A 21,250-nucleotide genomic window follows, 5' to 3' on the forward strand; every position below is an offset into this window, starting at 1 on the left:
GGGTCCTAGCCGGTCTGCACAGTTTAGCCATTTGGGGGAGCAGCGGTTCCCAACTAGAGGGCTGGGATGGAGAAAACTCCATTTGAGCTTTTTCAAATTAAAAGTTCCACCTGTAGCACCTTCCACCGCCAAAAAAAAAAAAAAAAAAAAAAAAATCCTAGTCTTACCTGGATAGGGGAGAAAATGTCTAGTATGACACAGGTTTCCAGATGCTTCTGATAGGTCTATCCATGCATGTCCACCACCCCAACCTCACACACACACACACACACACACACACACACACACAAACTCCATTTAGTAAAAGTCAGTTCTGTCTTTTCATTTAAATAAAGGCTGATCTTCTTAGAATCTAAATTAAATGATGAGGCTTTGTGTGACTTGAACATAAAGACACCCAGACTTCCAACTGTATTGTTTATTAAATAACTCTCAACATTTTACAGACGGGTTTTGACTGAAGTTGTCTTACATATTTATGTTTCATTGTATCTTTTTCAGAATCTGACTTCTAGAGCCTCGTACGCATCTTGCATTCAAATTTTATTAATGCATAATAAATGTTTTTAGCGCACCACTGTGCCAAAGAACAATGATGAAAATATTCTGTGTCAGCTCTAACCAGTAAGTACCCCAGACACATGTGGCTTTTGAGCCCTTAAAATGTGGCTGAAGAGACTGAGGAACTAGATTTTTAATTGAATTTCATTTTAATTAAATTTCAATAGTCACGTGTGTCTAGTGGCTACCGTATTGGAACGTGTGAGTATGAAGAAACAGCCTTTCTTTTTTTTTAACCACAATTATGCAGAACTGAGACCCATCCTATTTTTTTTAAGTTGCTTTCCATAAAATCCAAGATAAAAACAATAACAACTGTAAGAGCCAGGAAGAAATTCTAGCATGCTTACATTCACCGCTGGGAAATGAATTCTTAATGAAGTGAATTCTGACCCAGGAGTAGATGAAAGCAGGTAGGCCTGAAGAGACATTCCCAAGGGGAGGTCCCTGGCAAATTCTTAGTCGTCTGTGAGACATGGAGCAGAGAGAGCCTGTCAAGGAGAGAGTAAGTCCCCCTCAGAGGAAAATCTAAATGTGTTTTTAGCCACCTGTCACCCCAGAGGGAGGACAGGATGGCAATGTTAAATTGGCAAGATTGTAAAACACAGAACTTAACTACCATACACGGCCAGCTGAGGTGTTTAAAGTGCATTTTAACTGGTGGAACTTCATTCCTGAAATCCAGACAGTGGCTGATGGCCAGTGGACGTCAGACTGCAGACCTCTAGCTCCTTCTTTCTACAAAACTAGCATTTCCAGTAAAAAAAAATACTGTTCTGCCAAGGCAGGATTGGGCTGGATTTTCATCTAAAGCAAAGATTAAGAAAATCCCAGACAGGACGCCTGGGTGGCTCAGCAGTTGAGTGCTTGCCTTTGGCCCAGGGTGTGATCCTGGGGTCACGGGATAGAGTCCTACATCAGGCTCCCTGCAGGGAGCCTGCTTCTCCCTCTGCCTGTGCCTCTGCCTCTCTCTCTCTCTCTCTCTATGTCTCTCATAAATAAATAAATAAAATCTTAAAAAAGAAAAGAAAGAAAGAAAGAAAGAAAGAAAGAAAGAAAGAAAGAAAGAAAGAAAGAAAGAAAGAAAGAAAGAAAGGAAATCACAGAGGACCCAGGATTCGGGAGAGAGATCAGGTGACAAGGTAATAGGACACACAGGCCCCATTGCAAAATTGTGAACTAAATAAATAAATATTGTTTTAATCCATTCTGTACAAAAGGTAGCTATCCCAGGAGCAAAGGTGGATAGGAACAAACTGGAAAGGAGTTCGTTAATGGGTCCAGAGAAGAGAACAAGAGATGAGTTCTGAGCTAGAACAGTGTTTCTCAAGTTGAATTTCAGGGACATATTCTTGCAAGGAGGTGGGGGTCACAGGGGTTAGGAAGGATGTTTAAGTTTGATGCTTTCATTTTACCAAATGTCCTTTATCAGTGACAGTTCTCAGTTGAAACTCATGTTCAAAGAATGAGATTTTAGCTTTCTTAAGAAAATGTTTCTCAGGGTGCCTGGGTGACTCGGTTGATTAGGTGTCTGCCTTTGATTCAGGTCGTGGTCCCGGGGTTCTGGGATTGAGCCCCATCATGGGCTCCCTGCTTGACGGAGGGAGCTTCTCCCTCTCTCCCCCTGGTCGTGCTCTCTCTCTCTCTTGCTCGCTATCTTTCTCTCTCAAATAAATGAATAAATATTTTTTAAAAATTATTCTCCAGTGCTGGCTAAGGAAATATACCATAGGTCTTTGAGGATTATTTTCCTTTAAAGGGGTCCGTAGTTTATTCAGCTTTGGGGATCAGTGACCTAAAGGCAGACCATACACACCATTTGATTATCTTATTGGGAGAATTAAAGTAGCTTCCTAACTAACTTTGCCCTTAGCTTGTGAAGAGATTAAACCTTTCTAAACTCAGCAGGGCAGGCTGCACATAATGCTCATATTTTACTCCTAATGGATGTCATTGCTTAGAAAATCATGTTCTTCTCTTGCAACTGGGGAGCAGCACGGTGCAGTAGTCTTGGATCATGAGTCAGGGGGTCCACCAATAACCCTGACTCTCCAGCAGGCTGGGACACTTGTCCTCTCGGGGCCTCATATCCTTATCTATAAAACAAAGCAGCAGACGGGGTCATTAATTACCAAGGTCATATCCAGCCTAGATTTCTGATTCCAACAATAAATTACAGTGCCATCTTGCATTTCTCCTCTGAAAGGCCTCTCAACTAAAAATCATTTTCACTAGGACTCTGTTTCATATCTGTTCTTTTCATTGCTACCCTCTGCCACTGAACACTAAAGGCCCAGGAGGCGATGCATTTGAAGGAAAATCAGTCAACACTCAGCGTTCCACCTATTATCTGCTACCACCTGGGAAGTGGGAAATTAAACTATCGAACCCGGACTCCCAGGGCTTAGTGCAAATCACCCAGATATAAAAGAAATACTCACTCAGAGGGACATTTGGGGTTTTTATAAAGTTTCTAATGAACGAGACAGCTGTTCACTCAAGTGTGAGTAAATCAAGGGGAAGCATAAAGACTATGTCGCTTCTGTGTTTTGAGTATTATAGAAAAAATTATTTAATGAGTAGACTCTCAGGCTGTTAGTTGATCTACTGCTGTAAGAGTGACTGATGTATTTGGTGAGCCTTCTAAACAGTCAGCAGTGTCCAGTAGGAGCAGGGATGGTACAAGGCGTGTCTGTAGCAGAGAAGAGCTGTTGCACACACATGTCCATGACCCACTTTTCAGGAGGGGTAATGCGATTCCTTTTCTCTGAGAAGTCCTCTCCCTGTCGATGGAAGTGTGTCCCATGGCTTAGGTCTTGATTGGAACATGATACCTGTGGTCCAGGGGATAACTCTCAGGGGTCAGAGGGACCCAGAAGAAGTTTGCCTTGAGACCTGAGTGTGTAGCTAAAGCAGAGCTTAGAACATCTGAATGCTCCAAAAATGACGCTGGCATCAGCCGTTCAGTCAGTGATAGAACCCATTCTTTTGGCCTTCTTCCTATGTGGGCTACCCACTAAAGCTTAGCCTGATGCCTGGGTCTGTCTGCTCTTCCTTGGTGAGGATGGGACCTTGCAGCCCATAGTAGTGCTTAGAAGCTACTGCCATTGGACCGTACTAAAAAGCTCACACTACAGGACGCTGGTGCCACAGCCAGCTTCACTCCATCCAGGGCTCCAGCCTTCCAGATATGGCCCTGTGGCCTGATGGGCTCCCTGATCCTCCTGAAAACATGACATTGCTTGTCCCATCAACCAGAAAACATAACTGCCTCTATCTCTTCTGCTAAAATAATGACCTTCCAGACAGCATAGAATGAAAGCCTTCCAGTGCAAAAGAATGACTTGTTTGAAATGATTCCCTTTGAGATCATCTTGTGTTTCCCATCCCAGTTATAATTTGGCTAATTGCTTAATAATTCTGTTTAAATGTCTCCATTTCTGCAAACATCAATTCATTAGGTCTACTTTTCCTGGTTGGAAACCTCTTTGCTTCTCTAAATATCCTCTGCCCCTTTCTCCCATTTGCACTTTTGCCCAAGCAACATTCTGATGACATAAATAGCATCCCTTCAAAAAGATATTGGACAAATCAAGGTGTCTCTCTGTGTTCTAGAGCCCAGGACCTGTAATCTGTGTCCCTGAAACCAGTACCTGTGATTGGGAAAGATCTCAGACTGTGTCTTTAAAAAGCCAGCTTCCCTCCCAAATGAAGATGAAGCTGCAATCCCTGGCAGCCCTAACCCACTCCTGCCATGGGGGGCATGCTGTGCTTGACAGGGTGAGAGGCTGCCTGACACAGGACAGCCCAGACCCAGCCCTTACAAGCCTGCAGCCCAACTGGCAGCTGGACAGTTCAACTCCGGGGTACCTTTGCACATAAGAATATTATCCAGGTTGGGGCACCTGGGTGGCTCAGTTGGTTGAGGGTCTGTCTTTGGCTCAGGTCATGATCCCAGGGTCCTGGGATCCAGCCCCATGTCAAGCTCTCCATTTGGCGGGGAGCCTGCTTCTCCCTCTCCTTCTGCTCCTGCTTGTGCTCTCTCTCTGCATCAAGTGAATAAATAAAATCTTTAAATATATATATATATATATATATATATATATATATATATATATATTACCCAGGTTAAAACTCTGCTTAAAGCAGGGGCCTTCTCAGAACACACCCATCCATGGTTGGGCGCCACCAATATACATGTGTGCGCGCGCACACACGCACACACACACACACACACACCCTGCACGTAGCTGGAAGCTGAACACCATGGTGGCATCTGTGCTTTAGGGAGTAAGTGTCCTCCTTCAGGGGCAGCCTGTGACTCCTACTTTCTGGCAAAGGTCGATTAGGGGAAACAGATGCTGGCCTGTTCCTTGCCATTTGTTCCTTCTGTACTCTACCAGCTGAAGACTTCCAACGTTGCTTTTAATGTTTCCTTGGAAAGATTTAGCATCCACTCACCCAACTGTAGGAACCAAGTTGCTTCATCTAGATACTCACGTTCCAAAGAGAGCCAACACAGTCCCCCCGCGTCTTTGCAAGAGTGGGAAAACTTAGAGTAACAAAGGAGAAACCTGAAGCCTCCATCTGGGAAACTTTCTCAGGCCAGTGATGAATAAGAAGTGCCATAGGTAGCAACCAAAAGAAGGAAGCAGGAAGAGCACCAGAGTCCCATTCTTGCCCCCATGACCACAGTATCCTGCCAAGGGAGCTGGGAGCCGATGGAATGGCTCTAGGAAGGAACAGAGGAATGAGGTCTGTCCTCCTACATGACTTGGTGTAATGACCCTCCCGCCCCTGTGCTGGTGCCTTTAAGCAATTCACTGGATGGAGGCCAGTTAGAAAACACAAGACACCATCAGGGCAAAGGTAATCCCTGATGATGTAAACATAGCCTTGAATTGTCCAAAATGAACCAGGCCTCGGGGTTCTAATTGATCTGTGTGAATGTGATTGATTTTTATTTATCTTTCTTTAAAAGCTACTCTGAATTGCTTTGGAATTTGAAATTATGTCCTCAAAGAATTATTGCAACACATGAAATTATTGCCCAACCTGTACACTTCTCACTTTGTCTATTTCTCCTGAATGCTTGCTTTGATTTGTTTCTATTGTTTTTTCTTACTGAGCATCTCAAAATCTCTGAGTCCTTGGCCTTCCATAAACGTTTGACTGGCTAATCTGGGTGGTATTGCCTGAGGAAGCCAAGGGTAAAACTAGTGGTAACAGTGACATCTGAGACTTAGATGATGCTTAGTGGTGGGTAGGACTGGTCCAGGTATTTCACGTGTATTAATTCATGCCATCCTCACCACCGCCTTACGAGGTAAGTGCCCCTCTGTTAGACCCATTTTACAGATGAGGAGGCTGAGGTGTGGAAAGATAAGATACTTGCCAGGGTCACACAACCAGCAAGCGGCAGAAGCGAGGTATGAAACCACAGTCTGGCTCCCAGACCTGTGCCTTTCATCACGGCGGATCACCACGCGTGTCTTTGTGCACACCGTGACTGGGATGGCCAGGAATGACACTGCTGTTTTTGACCTTTAACAAACAAGTGCAAACTCTTAATGTAATTTACCTTTAACCATTCTGTTTTTCCCTCCCAAACTCTCAGACGATGGAAATGCTTAAAGCAAACCAAGGTAGTGTGAGAGCACGCCATGTAAGTGTGAGCATGGCTCCTTGTGGGTCCGGCTGTGTTTTGTGCGCTTCTGCCTACCGTTCCCGCATGTTCTCTCCGCTGCTCGCCTCTGACTCCCGCTTTCGCCGCTTGGCGCTTGGGCCGCATGCACGGTCGCTTTTAAGCCCTAGATCGCGTGTCTTGTTCCTGGTTTTACATTCGTGCTTCTCTCTCCCACAATCGTCGGCCCCAGTTAGAGCCAGAGCCCTTGCAGCTGTGAGCCTGGCACCTGCCCAGGAAGGAGCTGGGGGCTCCTGGGGAATGCGCTTGGTTACTGTTCTCTGACAATGAGCCCTGACTGTTGGCTCTCAGGATGGAGGCATGTGGCCTCATTCTCGCAGGGACGCACTCCTTCCCAGTGTGGAAACGGGTCTGTGGGCTTCTCCACACTGGTCGTGGCCACCAATAGCACACCTGTGCTGTGCCGTGTTCTTCTGGGGCCACCCCCCTTAAACAGCTCGTTGTCCTGTGAGCCTCTTTAGGAGTCAAAGCTATGAAAATAAATGCCACTGTGCCATGTGGCTGAAATGAGCCATGGAGAGAAGTGGTAATCTTCTCGTTTACTTAGGATTCCTCTCTGTACATACGTATACAGTGGAGACACATACTTCTATGAAATGTGTAATCCTGAAGGAGAAAGGATATGGTTTTTAAGTCAAATAATGGGCCCTTCATCGTTCACATACACACACAGTCACTTTTGGTGTTCCTTGACTCCACATAAACTGTATTTCCACTTTGAGTGATTCTAATATGTGATCAACCAGACTTCCAGAATTAATAAATTGGGGAGGAGGAATTTATAATATGAACCTGTCTGGGGCACCTGGGTGGCTCCGTGGTTAAGTGTCTGCCTTCGGCTCAGGGCATGATCCTGGAGACCTGGGATCGAGTCCCACATCAGGCTTCCTGCAGGGAGCCTGCTTCTCCCTCGGCCTGTGTCTCTGCCTCTCTCTGTGTGTGTCTCTCATGAATAAATACATAAAATCTTTATTTAAAAAAATGACCCTGGCTTACTGTACAGCCTTCTCCACCTGCCAACAACTTCAGGGTTGAATCAGTCTTTGTCCTCAGTCTCACTGAAATCTCAAGTGTGTGTTCAGGGGGGATTAGAAGGACATTTTCCAAGTTGGCTGTCAGAGGTGATAAGAACTTGAAATTGAAGGGGCTCTCATGAGATGTGTGTGCTCAGTGTTGAGACCCCAACCTACCATTTCGAGCTGACGGGTCCTTGGGTCCTTCACTCCAAACCCCTTAACTCACAGAAGATGACTGGGAGGGAAAGTAACTTACCCAGGACGGGACAGAGGCCCGACTGAAACTCGACCCTCCTGTTGGCATCGTAGATCTTCTCAGTGTGTATTATCCCAGCTTGTTTCTCTCTGGGAGAGGCCCCCACACACACAGCCAGGAGAGCTTTTGTATTTAGAAGTGAAGGAGAGTGAAGGAACCAACATCCCAAGAAAACACTGGGGTCCCAGTCCTGGCTGTGCCATAAACATCTGGGTGAGCTTGGCAGAGCTACTGGGCCTCTCTGGACCTCGGGCTCCTCGCCTGTAACACGAGTATAAGAGGAGCTGATTACAGCAAGTATGTGACGCTAACTTTGCTCGTGAACCTCCAGTTGCTTTCACGCGGGGTCCTCCCCGCCGTATTCATTTCGCACTGCAGAATTATGGAAAAACTTCTAGTCGGGCTGTACAAACTGGAGCAAGAGCCCCGGGAGTCTGTTAGGAACTGAAGGTGGACACGGGCAGGAGGGAGAAGGTGCAGGTGAGAAGCAAGTAGCCTTCCCTCCTCACGCGGGCCCCTGAAACCGAGGTGGGCACGGCGAACTCCACACTTGCTCATGTCCGATTTCTGCACTTTGGGGCTCTGTGGCTCATGTCTTCTTTTCTCCGTCACAAGACACCAGGCTCAGTATGTGAACAAGGTTACATTTTCTCTTTTCAGTATATTGCTTCCTGGGTTGACAGGGCCGGGGAAGTCTCTGAGGCAATCCAAGAATAATTTAAAACCCAACAGGGAGGGATCCCTGGGTGGCACAGTGGTTTGGCGCCTGCCTTTGGCCCAGGGCACGATCCTGGAGACCCGGGATCGAATCCCACGTCGGGCTCCCGGTGCATGGAGCCTGCTTCTCCCTCTGCCTGTGTCTCTGCCTCTCTCTCCCTCTCTCTGTGTGACTATCATAAATAAATAAAAAATTTATTTAAAAAAATTTTTTAAATTTTAAAAAAATAAAAAAAATAAAACCCAACAGGGACACCCGGGTGGCTCAGTGGTTCAGCATCTGCCTTTGGCTCAGGATGTGATCCCAGGGTCCTGGGATCGAGTCCCACATCAGGCTCCCCACAGGGAACCTGCTTCTCCCTCTGCCTATGTCTCTGCCTCTCTCTCTGTGCCTCTCATGAATGAATGGTTTCTAAGGTGCTATTAATTTTCTACTTTTTAAACACAATTATTTGTTATTATTTTTTGTACCTTATATGTGTTATTTTTTAAAAAGCCACAAGCAGAAGGCACCTGGGTGGCTCAGTGGTTGAGTGTCTGCCTTTGGCTCAGGTCGTGATCCTGGGGTCCTGGGATGGAGTCCTGCATCGGGCTCCCGCCAGGGAGCCTGCTTCTCCCTCTGCCGATGTCTCTGCCTCTCTCTGGGTGTCTCTCATGAATAAATAAATAAAATCTTAAAAAAAAAAAAAAAACACAAGCAGAAAATTTACCCACTCTTTAAACCAACTATAACAATTTCATGAGCCAGGAGACAAATCAGTACCCTTATCTACAGATGGGGATACTCAGCTCTGTTACAGAGAAGTTCATCATTTTGCCTAAGATCCTGGAGCTAGTAAGGGGCAGACAGGATTGGAATCCAAATCTGTCTGATGTCATCATGGACACTTACCCACCATCACATCTTGGACACTCGATATTAAAGACCAGAGCTAGTCAAGAAAAAAATAAAACTAAATAATGTTTTTAAATTACAGAAATGCAGATATTAAACTCGCAATGTCATTTTCACAGGGCTTTCCTTTTCCATGGTAAATCTGTGACACTTTTATGATGAATCTTATTTTTGGAGCAGAGAATCATTACTCGATTTAACAATCTGGCCCACACTGGTTTCCGTATATCAAGTTTAGCTCAATGTGCATCTTTTTTCAAAGTAGCCCGTCTGGTCTGCAGCCATTTCCTTGGAGCTTCCCCTGATTCAGAGTTGAGTGGAAAGAGCAGGCCAGGATATAGCAGGGAGGGAAACATCACGGAGGGGGATACTTGCCTCCTACTTCCTACCTTCTAATGCCTCCGGACAAAACATAGCCCTGCAAAAAGCTGTGACCTCAGAAAGTATCACTGGGATAGAATTTCAGCTCCGAGATTTTGGTGGAGCTGGGACTTTAGAGGGCAAATCTGGCTGGAAAGGTTGTGCCAGAGGACTCTGTTTTTCCCCCCTAAAGATTTTATTTATTCATGAGACACACAGAGAGAGGCAGGGACACAGGCAGAGGGAGAAGCAGGCTTTCTGAGGGGAGCCCCATGCGGGACTCGAACCCAGGACCCTGGGATGAGGCCCTGAGCCGAGGCCAGGCTCAAGCACTGAGCCACCCAGGCACCCCTGTGCCAGAGGACTCTGGCATTTGCGCGGTACCACGAAGTAGATTGAAAAATGTCGATCCACCAGGTCCATTGCGGGGAGCAGCTGTTGGAAATTATGCTGAGGGCCTGCAGACCCCTTCCTGGCAAGCACATCCTCGCCCAGCAGTCCCATCCCTTCTCCAGTGACAACCATCAGCGCAGTTTGAAGAGGAAAATGGCCTTGTTGCGCAGCCCCGCGAGGCCCGTGGTCACACTGAGGCTGCGGGACAGGCAGGCAAGGGCGTGAGCCCCACCCCCCACCCCGTTACTCTCCCCTTTGCGGGGCGCACGGGGCCCGGGAGGCGCCGTCGGGGCTTCGGTAGATAATCGTGGTCCTGCTGGGCCCTCTGGTGGCCGTGTCGGTAACTGCAGGTGCCGGCGGGGCGCGGCGGCGGCGGCCTGAGACCCTGCATAGATGCGGACTAGGGGCAGCGTCTGTGACCCCTGAAGCGGCAGCCTGGAGGGCTGGTGGCCTGTCGTGTGCGCAGTCCGGCTGGCAGCCGATGTGATGAGATCCCAGCTCTCCTCTGTGCTGCGGATATTCCAGTTCAGTTCTGGGACCTTCTGGAAGTGCCGGACGATCCTTCACATCTTGCCCTAGGACGACCCGTAACCCCCTTTTTACCTAAACCGGCCTGAATCCCTGAGTCTGAGGAGCCAGCCACCAGAAGCCTGAGCCACGCACTCGCCCCCCCCCCCCCCCGTGTGCTCCCCGAGGGCCTTTCTGCGTGGACCAGCTTGGCTTGGCGGCCAGCAGGCCCGCGGCCCCCAGCGGACAGACAGGCCCTCCAGCCCCTCCGCCTCCCGCGCGCCATCCTCAGGGCCTCCTGAGAACAGCAAGTGGGTTACCTCTGACGACACAAAGCGAAATTGTTTCCATCGTCCTAACCCCGCGGCGTTCTCCAGGTGGGGCCCCCCCGACCAGCAGCCGTCGCCATCACCCAGGGACTCAGAAGAAAGGCAGACTCTGGGTCCCCCCCCCAGGCCCGCTGCACCCAAAATTCTGGCGATGGGGCCCGCCCGTCTCCAGGTGATCCTGAGGCCCCCTCAGCCTTGAGAGCCGCCTCAGGCACGGACGCAGGCCAACACGCCCCGGACCGCGCCCCTCGGCTTATTGAAAACGTACATTCCGACCCCTCCCCACAGACCTGCAGTGGCCCCGGAGCGGGGTGCAGAAACCGGATTTTAAACCGTGGTTCCACGCAATTCCGATGTGGACGATCCACAGGCCGCCGTTTTTGAGAAATTCTGCTCCAGGACGAGCAGGGTCATCTGCCTGGCCCAGGTCCGCTTCCTCCTTTCAATTAGAGACAAGGATCGTTCTGGCGTCTTGCTGGTGGTGAGAGGCCTCAGGACGGTGCGGAGAACGCCGGGGCGTCCGGGCTGTTCCCCTGAGGACTTCGTTTTCCCTGCGACCGTGAGGAGAATCTCCGTGGAATCTGGATCCTAATCCAAAAGTGAAGTCTTTTCTCTGGAAAGTGATGTTAATTACTGAGAAAATGGGAAGAAGAGGAAGCCTGCGGCTTCTTTTTCTTTCTTTCTTTCTTTTTTTTTTTTTTTTTTTAAGATTTTATTTGAGAGACAGAGAGAGCGAGCACGGGCCAAGGGCAGAGGGAGAGGCAGAAGCAGACTCCACGCCGAGCAGGGAGCCTGATTCGGGGCCGGCCCCACCCTGGGGTCATGACCTGGGCCCAAGGCAGACACTTACCCCACTGAGCCCCCAGGGCCCCAGGCCGCTCCGGGTGGGGGAGGGCCGGCTCGGAGGGGAGCTGCCACCCCCGCGGGCCTGCCCAATAGCCGGCGCCCTTCTCCCTGCCTGAGCAGCCGGAGCCCTGGGGGCGCTTTCCCAGCAGGGCCCAGGAGGCGGTTTCATTATACTCGGTCGGGAAGAAAGGGGCGAGGAGCGCCCTTGGCTCACGTGACCTCCGCACTGGTCACCCCGGAAACGCAGGGGCGCTGGCCTGAAGCGCCCTGCGAGCGAAGTGTCCGGCTCGCGGCCTCAGCCCAGCTCCGCCGGCGGGCCCTGGGGCCTTCCGCAGCCTTCCCCTTCCGTTAGCTCCCCGCGGCCTCCCTCAGCCCCGGGAAGGGCGCCCACCCCTCAGGGGCCCGAGGGCCTCCCCCACTAAGCGCCGCGCCCCGCGCGTCCTTCCCCTGCTGTCAAGCGCGGTTAACGGCAGATCTCCCCGCGCCCCTGACAGGGAGAAGCTGCAAGGGCAGGGCTGCGAGGAAGGCCCGAGAGGAGCCCACAGGCGGGCTTGTGTGTCCAGAGGAGGGCAGCCCGGGGCCGGGGGGGACCGCGGGCAGTACTAGGAGAAGAGAAGGCTTTGCCCAAGGAACACACCCTCTCTTGACGGGGAGCTGGGCGGGTGACGAGCCACCCTGCTGGGCGGGGGCTGGCCTGGCTCACGGGGCGCTGCCGTTCCTCGGCCTCCCTTGCTCTTCGCCCCTGCACCCGGGCCTGCGCCGGGAGGGCCGACCAGTGTGGCCCCGCAGGGCCCGAGCTTGGGCTTCCCCCCGGGCCTGGAGCTGTGCTTTCTGTGGAGCCCCGGGGGGCAGCGGGAGCTCGGGGCATGTGAGGGGGCGGCGGGAGCCCCGGAGTCTGAGGGGCAGCGGGAGCCCCGGGGTCCGAGGGGGCAGCGGGAGCCCCGGGGTCTGAGGGGGCAGCGGGAGCCCCGGGGTCCGAGGGGGCAACGGGAGCCCCGGGGTCTGAGGGGCAACGGGAGCCCTGGGGTCTAAGGCGGCAGCGGGAGCCCCGGGGCCCGAGGGGGCAGCGGGAGCCCCGGGGTCCGAGGGGGCAGCGGGAGCCCCGGAGTCTGAGGGGCAGCGGGAGCCCCGGGGTCTAAGGCGGCAGCGGGAGCCCCGGGGTCCGAGGGGGCAGCGGGAGCCCCGGGGTCTGAGGGGCAACGGGAGCCCTGGGGTCTAAGGCGGCAGCGGGAGCCCCGGGGCCCGAGGGGGCAGCGGGAGCCCCGGGGTCCGAGGGGGCAGCGGGAGCCCCGGAGTCTGAGGGGCAGCGGGAGCCCCGGGGTCTAAGGCGGCAGCGGGAGCCCCGGGGCCCGAGGGGGCAGCGGGAGCCCCTGGGGTCCGAGGGGGCAGCGGGAGCCCCGGGGTCCGAGGGGGCAGCGGGAGCCCCGGGGTCCGAGGGGGCAGCGGGAGCCCCGGGGTCCGAGGGGGCAGCGGGAGCCCCGGGGTCGGAGGGGCAGCGGGAGCCCCGGGGTCCGAGGGGGCAGCGGGAGCCCCGCGGTCCGAGGGGGCAGCGGGAGCCCCGGGGTCCGAGGGGGCAGCGGGAGCCCCGGGGTCCGAGGGGGCAGCGGGAGTTCAGGGCATGCGGGGGTGTGGGGAGGCTCGGAAATTGCTCGGCGTCCTGCTCCTCCTCCCCACGCCTGTCCCCTGTCCCTGGTGGGAGGGGGAGGGCCTTTCTTCCACCTGTCCCCTGGCACCTGGGCCTGCCCAGTGACCCCCTGGCACCTTCTGCCCCAGGAAGGGCCTGGCACAAGTGGGGACGATGCGGGCTGGGTGCACCTGTTCCGCAGCGTCTTAGGGCGGAGCGCGGTGCTGGTGGCCCCGGGCCGGGGTGGCAGTGCTGCCTCTGTGTGGTGGACGTCGGGCAGGAGGCCACAACTCCGTAAGGGATGAACCTACGGCCCACTCCTGATCCCGTTACCGAGTACTGAGATTGCAGTACCCTGGGGTGTAGGCAGCACCCTTGGTTGGGGATACCACCAGTGAGAAGGAGAGGTTCCCCAGGACCCGCTTCAGGCCAGCTGTGTGGGTCCATCAACCGATGGGAGGGGGAATGCCAGCAGCCATCAGGCCCGCGTGGGGACACAGCGAGGGGCTCCCAGCCAGCCCCCTGGAGCCCGCTCTACACCCGGGGAACCCTCTCTTCCTTCCCAGTCTTCCTGAATCTGTGTTGGTATTTTCCAGCCAGTTCAAGGCATCCTCCAGAGACTAAATACAAATTGTGTGATCTCAGTGATTACACAAATGAGCTAAATGCTCTGACATTTACATTAAAACTAGCACCGCACAATGTAAAAACGAATAAAATTCATGCTAATAATTACAAGTTTTAACTTTATGTACCCAGAAGGACATTAAATAGCAAATAAAATACACCATGACTAGTGGTGGTTGCACAACAGTGTGAACATATTTAATACCACTAACCTGTCCATTTAAAAATGTGCAAAATGTGCATGTAATGTACAAATCTAAAAAAGGTTAAGAGGGCAAATTTTATGTTCTATGTATTTTCCAATAAGAAAAAGAAAAGGTTGAGGCACCTGAGTGGCTCAGTCGGTTAAGCATCTGCCTCTGGCTCAGGTCAAGATCCTAAGGTCCTGGGATCGAGCCCTGCATGGGGCTCTCTGTTCAGTGAGGAGCCTGCTTCTCCCTCTCCCTCTGCTCCCTTCTCCCCCTGCTCATGCTCGTGCTCTTTCTCTGTTCCAAGTATATGAATAAAATCTTTTGAAAAAAGAATAAATGCAAACAAATGCCATGACAAGGCAAGAGAGAGCCCACAAAAAAAAAGGGGGAAAAGCTTCGTATTATAATAGCTTTAATGGCACTGCTTCCGGCTTTCTGAACAATTTTCATCTAGCCTTAGGCCTGCAAATTTTGCAGCTGATTGCCTGTACCTCACAGTCTCGCCTGACTAGGAGATGATCGTATTAATTCTTACACAGTGTTAGAGGTGAAATTCTTTATTTCTTTTTTGGAAGATTTTATTTGAGAGAGTGAGCACAAGCAGGGAGGAGGGGCAGAGGCAGAAGAGAGAAGCAAGCCCCCCCACTGAGCAAGGAGTCCAATGTGGGGCTTGATCCCAGGACCCTGGGATCATGACCTGAGCCAAAGGCTGACCTTTAACCAACTGAGCCACCCAGGCACCCTGAGGTGAAATTCTAATCCTGTGGGGAGAAAAAGTCGCCAGTCTATGACGACTAAAGGTAATTTCCATCTTAGCATCCGTTCATCTACCAGGAGAATAAAGGAGGAAATGTAAAAGTAAGAAAACAAAGAGATTCTTGCATTTGGATGAGCACCTGTCACCTTTTGAGGTGACCTTGTGCATGCCCTGGGCAGCGTGAGGTTCCATGGTGAGATCGATTCATTATGAGAGCCCCTCTTCAAGAATGTAGTTGCCTCACACTCAACACAACAGTCTGCGTTTCCAGCATATTGCAAATGACTTAGGTCATTTTTCACCCTCCTTTCTGAAATCTGGCGCCTCCTAGGGTGATTAATAAGCTCATAGCTTCTCATATCCACGAGAGAGAGGATAGCAACCCTTCCTTCCAGGGTAAGAAAACTTTATGTAAACTGGGGTTGCCATAGCTTATAAATTCCTCATAATTACTTTCCATCCACTGGTAATGTATCCACCCAAACACACCTTTCTTTGCACTCTTGTGAACTTCGGTTAGCTCTTCAGGCAGGCGTGGGAAGCTTAATGTATTTCCTGTGAAATCATACCATTCTCCTTGATCGGCTTATCCCAGCTTTGCAAATTGAAAAAAAAAATTTCATTCCTGGCATCAACAGCCTGTTAAATTGGTTCTGATTAATAATTGAATCTTAAGATCCGTTCAAGGCAACATTTCACAACAACAGATTAGTAGGGAGGGGAGAGTGGTGCCAGGTAGCACGTGTGTATCGTGATAGCCCGGACTGATGACCTCAGATGGAGGTTAAATGTGGAGTCTAGATTCTGGGAGACTTTAATTCCTTAGAAAAGTCGTAGAAATACACAGAAACTTCTACCCTACTGAATGATGGACCTAGCATTTATTTCCTAGTAATAGACTTTGAATGCTGATCTAGAGGCATTCCCCTTGGACTTGGAACTCTGCTCTGGGTCAGATTCTTGTGGTTCATATCAACCTCTCTTAGATTTTAAATTATTTTTCAAAAATTTTTTTAAAATTCATTTATTCATGAGAGACACACAGAGAGAGTCAGAGACACAGGCAGAGGGAGAAGCAGGCTCAACGCAGGGAGCCCAATGTGGGACTTGATCCCGGGTCTCCAGGATCATGCCCTGGGCTGAAGGCAGCCGCTGAGTCACCCAGGTATCCCAGAATTTGGATTATTTACAACAGCACCGCGGAATATTTCTTCCTTAATCCTGAAGGAGAAAATACAGTCCCCCTGAAATGTCAGACTGAGAATCAGATAAATAGGCTCCTAGCTTAACAAACCAAAAGCAAGACCCTTGTGGATGATTTCCAGGCATATAGTGTGTCCAAATGACCCTAGATCTTTATGCCAAATCCTTTAAGCGTGTCCAGACTTACCCGACATCCAATTCTCCCAGCCCAGTCTGTGACTGAAGATAATTTCGATCCTGTTCTTCCTTCACCTATTGGAGAAAAAAGGACACCTAAAAGTAAAAGAACAGATTCTTGCTTTTAGATGAGCAGCCATCACGTTTTTAAGTAACTTCTAGAGTTTCTCAATAGAGACCTTTAGGCTGCCTGAAGGTGTTGCATCAACTACCTGGGGGATTGGTTTAAAACATTGGTGACAGGGCTCCTGGGTGGCTCTGTGAGTTAAGAGTCGGCCTCCGGCTCAGCTCCTGATCTCAGGGTCCTGGGATCAAGCCCCATGTCTCTTGCTTGGTGGGGAGTCTGCTTCTCCCTCTCCCTCTGTCCCTCCCCCTGCTTGTGTGCTGTCTCTCTCTCAAATAAATAAAATCTTTTTAAAAAAATATATAAAATAAAATGCTGAAGAAGACCTTCTTCCCAGATCTTCTGAGTCTGACTCTTTGGGAATTTTTTAGTTAATCCAGAAACTCTTAGGTGGTCAAACTTGAGAACCACTGACCTAAAGATACTTTCATAAATTTCAGTGAATTGTTGTATTCTCAACACCTAAGTGTCCAACAGTTCTATTGCACACATGGAAATCTTTAAATCACTTGCTCAGTAAGACTAATTTGCACATTTTGTAATTCCCAGAAATTGAGAGCAAATGTCTTTCAACCTTCATTCTTTGAGTAAGCAGGTTTTTAGGATGTTTTATGACCTGGGCACTGCACAAGGTTCTGTAGATTAAGTGACCTTCACAGCTCTACGAGCAGTAACATTCTGCATGTTTGGCATTGTTGGGAAGACCCCAGGCTGCAGAACAAGGATGAGAAGTGAATACTGGGGGACACCTGGGTGGCTCAGCGGTTGAGCATCTGCCTTCGGCCCAGGGCCTAATCCTAGGATGCGGGATCGAGTCCCACATTGGGCTCCTTGTGGGGAGCCTGCTTCTCCCTCAGTCTGTATCTCTGCCTCTCTCTCTCTCCCTCTCTCTCTCATAAATAAATTTTAAAAATCTTTATTTAAAAAAAAAAGTGAATCCTAGGATTAGGGAAAAAAGGGAATCCTGGCGACAAAGAGACTCCCAGCTCCTGTGCATTATTGTGATTTTGTTGTGTGCCAGGGGCTCTGTCTATATTGCCTCTTTTCGTCCTCACAAATATATCATCCCCATTTTGCATATAATGACACTATAGCTCCATGAGGCTATTCAACTAGAAAGCAGTGAAGCAGGGATTCCCTCCCAGCAGCCTGCTTCTAGAATGCAGGCTCTGATTCAACACCATTCCAGCTGTCAGAGTGGTGCTCCTTTCCCTAATAAGGCAGAAACCAGGAGGTGATACTATGAGATGTGAATATTTTATACCACCATGTGGCCACCTCATTTCAATTCCACTGGTGATTCCTTCTATATTAAATCTATGAAGCGTGTGCACAGGCCAGGCTCTGGGGAAACAAGACAAATAGTTGTATGCTTCGAGAGGCTCCCCATTACCAAGTCACTCGGTCACACAGAAAATCTAGAATTAGAACTGAGAACCCCCCAAAGTCCTTGAGCAGTGTTGAGGCCGTCAGCTGCCTGGCCTGCCTTTCTAAAACTCTCCTAGGGAAGGTAGCTCCACCTCCCTGGCATTCTTAGGATGTCAGAATAACTCTGCCAGTTGGGCTCTTCTCACTCAAGCAAAACCACTCCTGGGGGCAGTAGATTTGGAACTGAGTCCTCTTTGTCGTGCCATCTGGAGAATTATAATGTTTTAACCCCTTTCAGCGTGTTAAAGTCAGTCTTTTTCTTCTTCCTTCTTTCTGGAGGCTGGAAAAAAATGCCCTGGGCTCCCAATACTGGCCCCCTCCACGTAATCCCTAATCACAAAGCTCTGTTAGGACAGCAGAGGTTTCTAGCTGAAGGTTCTGCAGGAGACAAACAGGGTTTGCAGACATTACTACGCAGCAGCTTCCGTGATAGTTAAAAGTCTAGTTGAAATCAGTTGGTAAATTCTAGCTGCGTCCCAGGCTGCCTCCTGCTCCGAAGGCTGAACACAATCCAGGATATCTCACTGTTGCCACGAAAATTTGTGTCCAACTGTATTGAAGATCCCACAGACTTGCCCTGAAAGCGAGCGTGGCCGACGTTCTTCACCCAAACAAATCAATCTGTACATATTTTCCTCAGCCCCTTTTACATTCAGACGATACAGGGGTGCTCCAGTGGGGCAGGGGACCTCCTAGGGACTCCGCCACAGGCTCAAAGACCCGCAGCAAACACAACTCACAGGCCTCCCTGTCCCCCCAAAGCAAGGCTATCTCCAGAGACCCCCTCCCAAATATAAATGGAGACAGAGAGAGTATCCCCACTCAGATGTTGTCAGCACCCCAAGCTGCTTCCCCCACCTTGAGAACCCTCAGTTCAGGATTGCCACCAACACTCTTGTCTGCTTTCTGCACCTGCCTTCCTGGGTGGCTGCACATAGCTGGGGAAAGACCCCGAGGGCAGTGCTGCGTCTACCGCACCTGCACCTCCGTACAGCTAACCTCTGCTGAGCATCCCCTGCTGCTGGGCACATCCTTCCTGGCCCCTCACACCTGCCTTCCACAAGGCGCCCCAAACCTCCTGCTCTGGGCTCAAGCCTGCAACAACAACTCCACCCAGGGTGGACCCCTCTAGCCCCTCTGCCAAGATGAAGCTCGTCCAGTGACAACTTCAAATTTCCTCTTGTCCACCTCAAATCTTTTCTTTATCATCACCCTTTTTTTATTATCCCTTCATCTCTGTCTCTCTCCTTTTTCTGCCCCAGAGACTCCTCCCCATCCCTCTAGCCAGCCCCTGGGACCACCATTCTGTTTTCTGTCTCTATGATTGTTTTTAAAAGATTTTATTTATTTATTCATGAGAGACACAGGCAGAGGGAGAAGCAGGCTCCCTGCAGGGAACCTGATGTGGGATTTGATCCCGGGTCTCCAGAATCACGCCCTGGCCGAAGGCGGCGCTAAACCGCTGAGCCACCCAGGGATCCCCTGATTTTTTTTTTTTTTTTAATTCATGAAAGACAGAGAGAGAGGGAGGCAGAGGCAGAGGGAGAAGCAGGCTCCCCACTGAGCAGGGAGCCCAGGGTGGGACTTGATCCTAGGACGCTGGGATCACAACCCGAGCCAAAGGCAGACGCTCAACCACTGAGCCACCTGGGTGCCCCCTATGATTTTTTTTTAACCAGTTTATTTTACTTTGGATTTTTTTCATCATGATAAGTGAACTCTTCAGTCCTCATGCTCTATTTCCCCCGGCCCCCCACCCCTCCCAACTCTGATGACCATCAGTTTGTTCTCTATAGTTTGTTTCTTGATTTGTCTCTCTCTTCTTTTCCTTTGTTTATGTGGTTTGATTCTGAAATTCCACACAAGGGAGATCAAATGGTATTTGTCCTTCTCTGACTTATTTCACTCAGCATTATGCCCTTTACCCTCTAGCTCTACTCATGATTATATATATATATATAATATATATATATAGAGAGAGGTGATATATATATTATATATAATATATATATATAATATATATATGTATAATCTCACCTCTTCTTTATCCATCACCTTCCCATGGACATTTGAACTACCACCATAGTTTAGCTATTATAAATAATGCTACAATCAACACAGGGGTGCATGTATCCCTTTGAATTAGTGTTTTGTAATTTTAGGGTAAATGTGTTTCCTGGATAATAGGTAGTACTTTTTTTAACTTTTTGAGGAAACTCCATACTGTTTTCCACAGTGGCTGCACCAGTCTGCACTCCCACCAACAGTGCACAAGGATTCTTTTGTCTCTACATCCTTGCCAGCCACTCGTTGTTTCTTGTGTTTTTGGTTTTGGGTAATCTGACAGGTGTGAGGTGATATCTCACTGTGATCTTGATTTGCATTTCCCTGATGGTGAGTCATGTTGAACATCTTTTCATGTATCTATTGGTCATCTCTATGCCTTCTTTGGAGAAAAGTCTTCATGTCTTCTAACCATTTTTAATTGGATTATTTGTTTTTTGGGTATTGAGTTGTATCAGTTCTTTATATATTTTGGATACTAACCCTTGACTGGATTTGTCATTTGCAAATATCTTCTCCCATTTAGTAGGTTGTCTTTTAATTGTGTTGGTTGTTTCCTTTGCTGTGCAGAAACATTTTATTTTGTTGTAGTCCCAATACTTTATCTTTGGTTTTATTTCCCCTGCCTCAGAAGACATATCTAGAAAAATGTTGCAATGGCCAACGTCAGAGAGACTACTGCCTGTAACTCTCTTCAAGGATTTTTATCATTTCAGATCTCACATTTAGATCATTAATCAATTTTTTTAAGATTTTATTCATCCATTCATGAAAGACACAGAGAGAGAGAGAGAGAGAGAGAGGCAGAGACACAGGTAGAGGGAGAAGCAGGCTCCATGCAGGGAGCCTGACATGGGACTCGATCCTAGGTCTCCATGATCATGCCCCAGGCTAAAGGCAGGCGCTAAACCGCTGAGCCACCCCGGCTGCCCTCATTAATCAATTTTGGTGTGTTTTTGTATATAGTGAAAGAAAAGGGTCTCACTCTTTTGCCTGAAGCTGTCCAACACCATTTGTTGAACAGACGGTCTTTTCCCTTGTATGTTGTATATTCATTCTTCCTTTGTCAAAGATTAATTGATCATGTAATTGTGGGTTTACATCTGGGTTTTCTGTTCTATTCCATTGATCTATGTGTCTATTTTCATGCCAGTACCATACTGTTTTAATTATTACTGCCCTATAATATAACTTGAAATCTGGAACTATGATACGTTCAGTTTTGTTGTTCTTTTCCAAGATTGCTTTGGCTATTCTGGGTCCCTTGTGGTTCCATACAAATTTTAGGATTGTTTGTTCTAGTTCTGTAGAAAATGCTATTGATATTTTGATAGAGACTGCATTAAATCTGTAGATTGCTTTGAGTGATATGGACATTTTAACAATATTTGTTCTTCCTGGGACGGCTGGGTGGCTCAGTGGTTGACCTTCAGAAGCCTTTGGCTCAGGACGTAATCCTGGATCCTGGGAT

General features: G+C 49.4%; 1 protein-coding gene and 1 long non-coding RNA gene across 12 annotated transcripts in view; one reads left to right on the forward strand and one right to left on the reverse strand.

The window, feature by feature from the left end:
* LHFPL3 (LHFPL tetraspan subfamily member 3) overlaps nucleotides 1-21,250 on the forward strand; it is a 560,027-nt gene that overhangs the window by 492,892 nt on the left and 45,885 nt on the right. Inside the window, exon 3 of one of the 3 annotated variants that reach the window (XM_077863964.1) lies at nucleotides 6,179-6,226. The exons of 1 other annotated variant lie outside the window; for it this stretch is intronic. In XM_077863964.1, the coding sequence (XP_077720090.1) occupies nucleotides 6,179-6,195 (17 nt within the window). In that variant the 3' untranslated portion in view covers nucleotides 6,196-6,226. The remainder of the gene's footprint in view (nucleotides 1-6,178; nucleotides 6,227-21,250) is intronic. One more of the 3 variants, XM_077863965.1, reaches the window with a different exon arrangement.
* LOC144292942 (uncharacterized) lies at nucleotides 391-12,439 on the reverse strand. Of its 9 annotated transcripts, none has more exons than XR_013360352.1 (7): nucleotides 11,589-11,897; nucleotides 11,029-11,351; nucleotides 7,538-10,477; nucleotides 6,284-6,871; nucleotides 5,957-6,105; nucleotides 4,432-4,607; nucleotides 391-2,657 (listed from the first exon to the last, which is right to left on the reverse strand). It is a non-coding gene; the product is annotated as an uncharacterized LOC144292942 (long non-coding RNA). The 9 variants fall into 9 exon arrangements; XR_013360347.1 differs by lacking the exon at nucleotides 391-2,657 and having other exon boundaries at nucleotides 2,664-4,607; nucleotides 7,538-8,427; nucleotides 8,726-10,477; nucleotides 11,589-11,894; XR_013360345.1 differs by lacking the exon at nucleotides 4,432-4,607 and having other exon boundaries at nucleotides 395-2,657; nucleotides 11,589-11,880.

Source organism: Canis aureus, chromosome 21 (genome assembly GCF_053574225.1).
Source record: "Canis aureus isolate CA01 chromosome 21, VMU_Caureus_v.1.0, whole genome shotgun sequence".
NCBI lineage: Eukaryota > Metazoa > Chordata > Mammalia > Carnivora > Canidae > Canis > Canis aureus.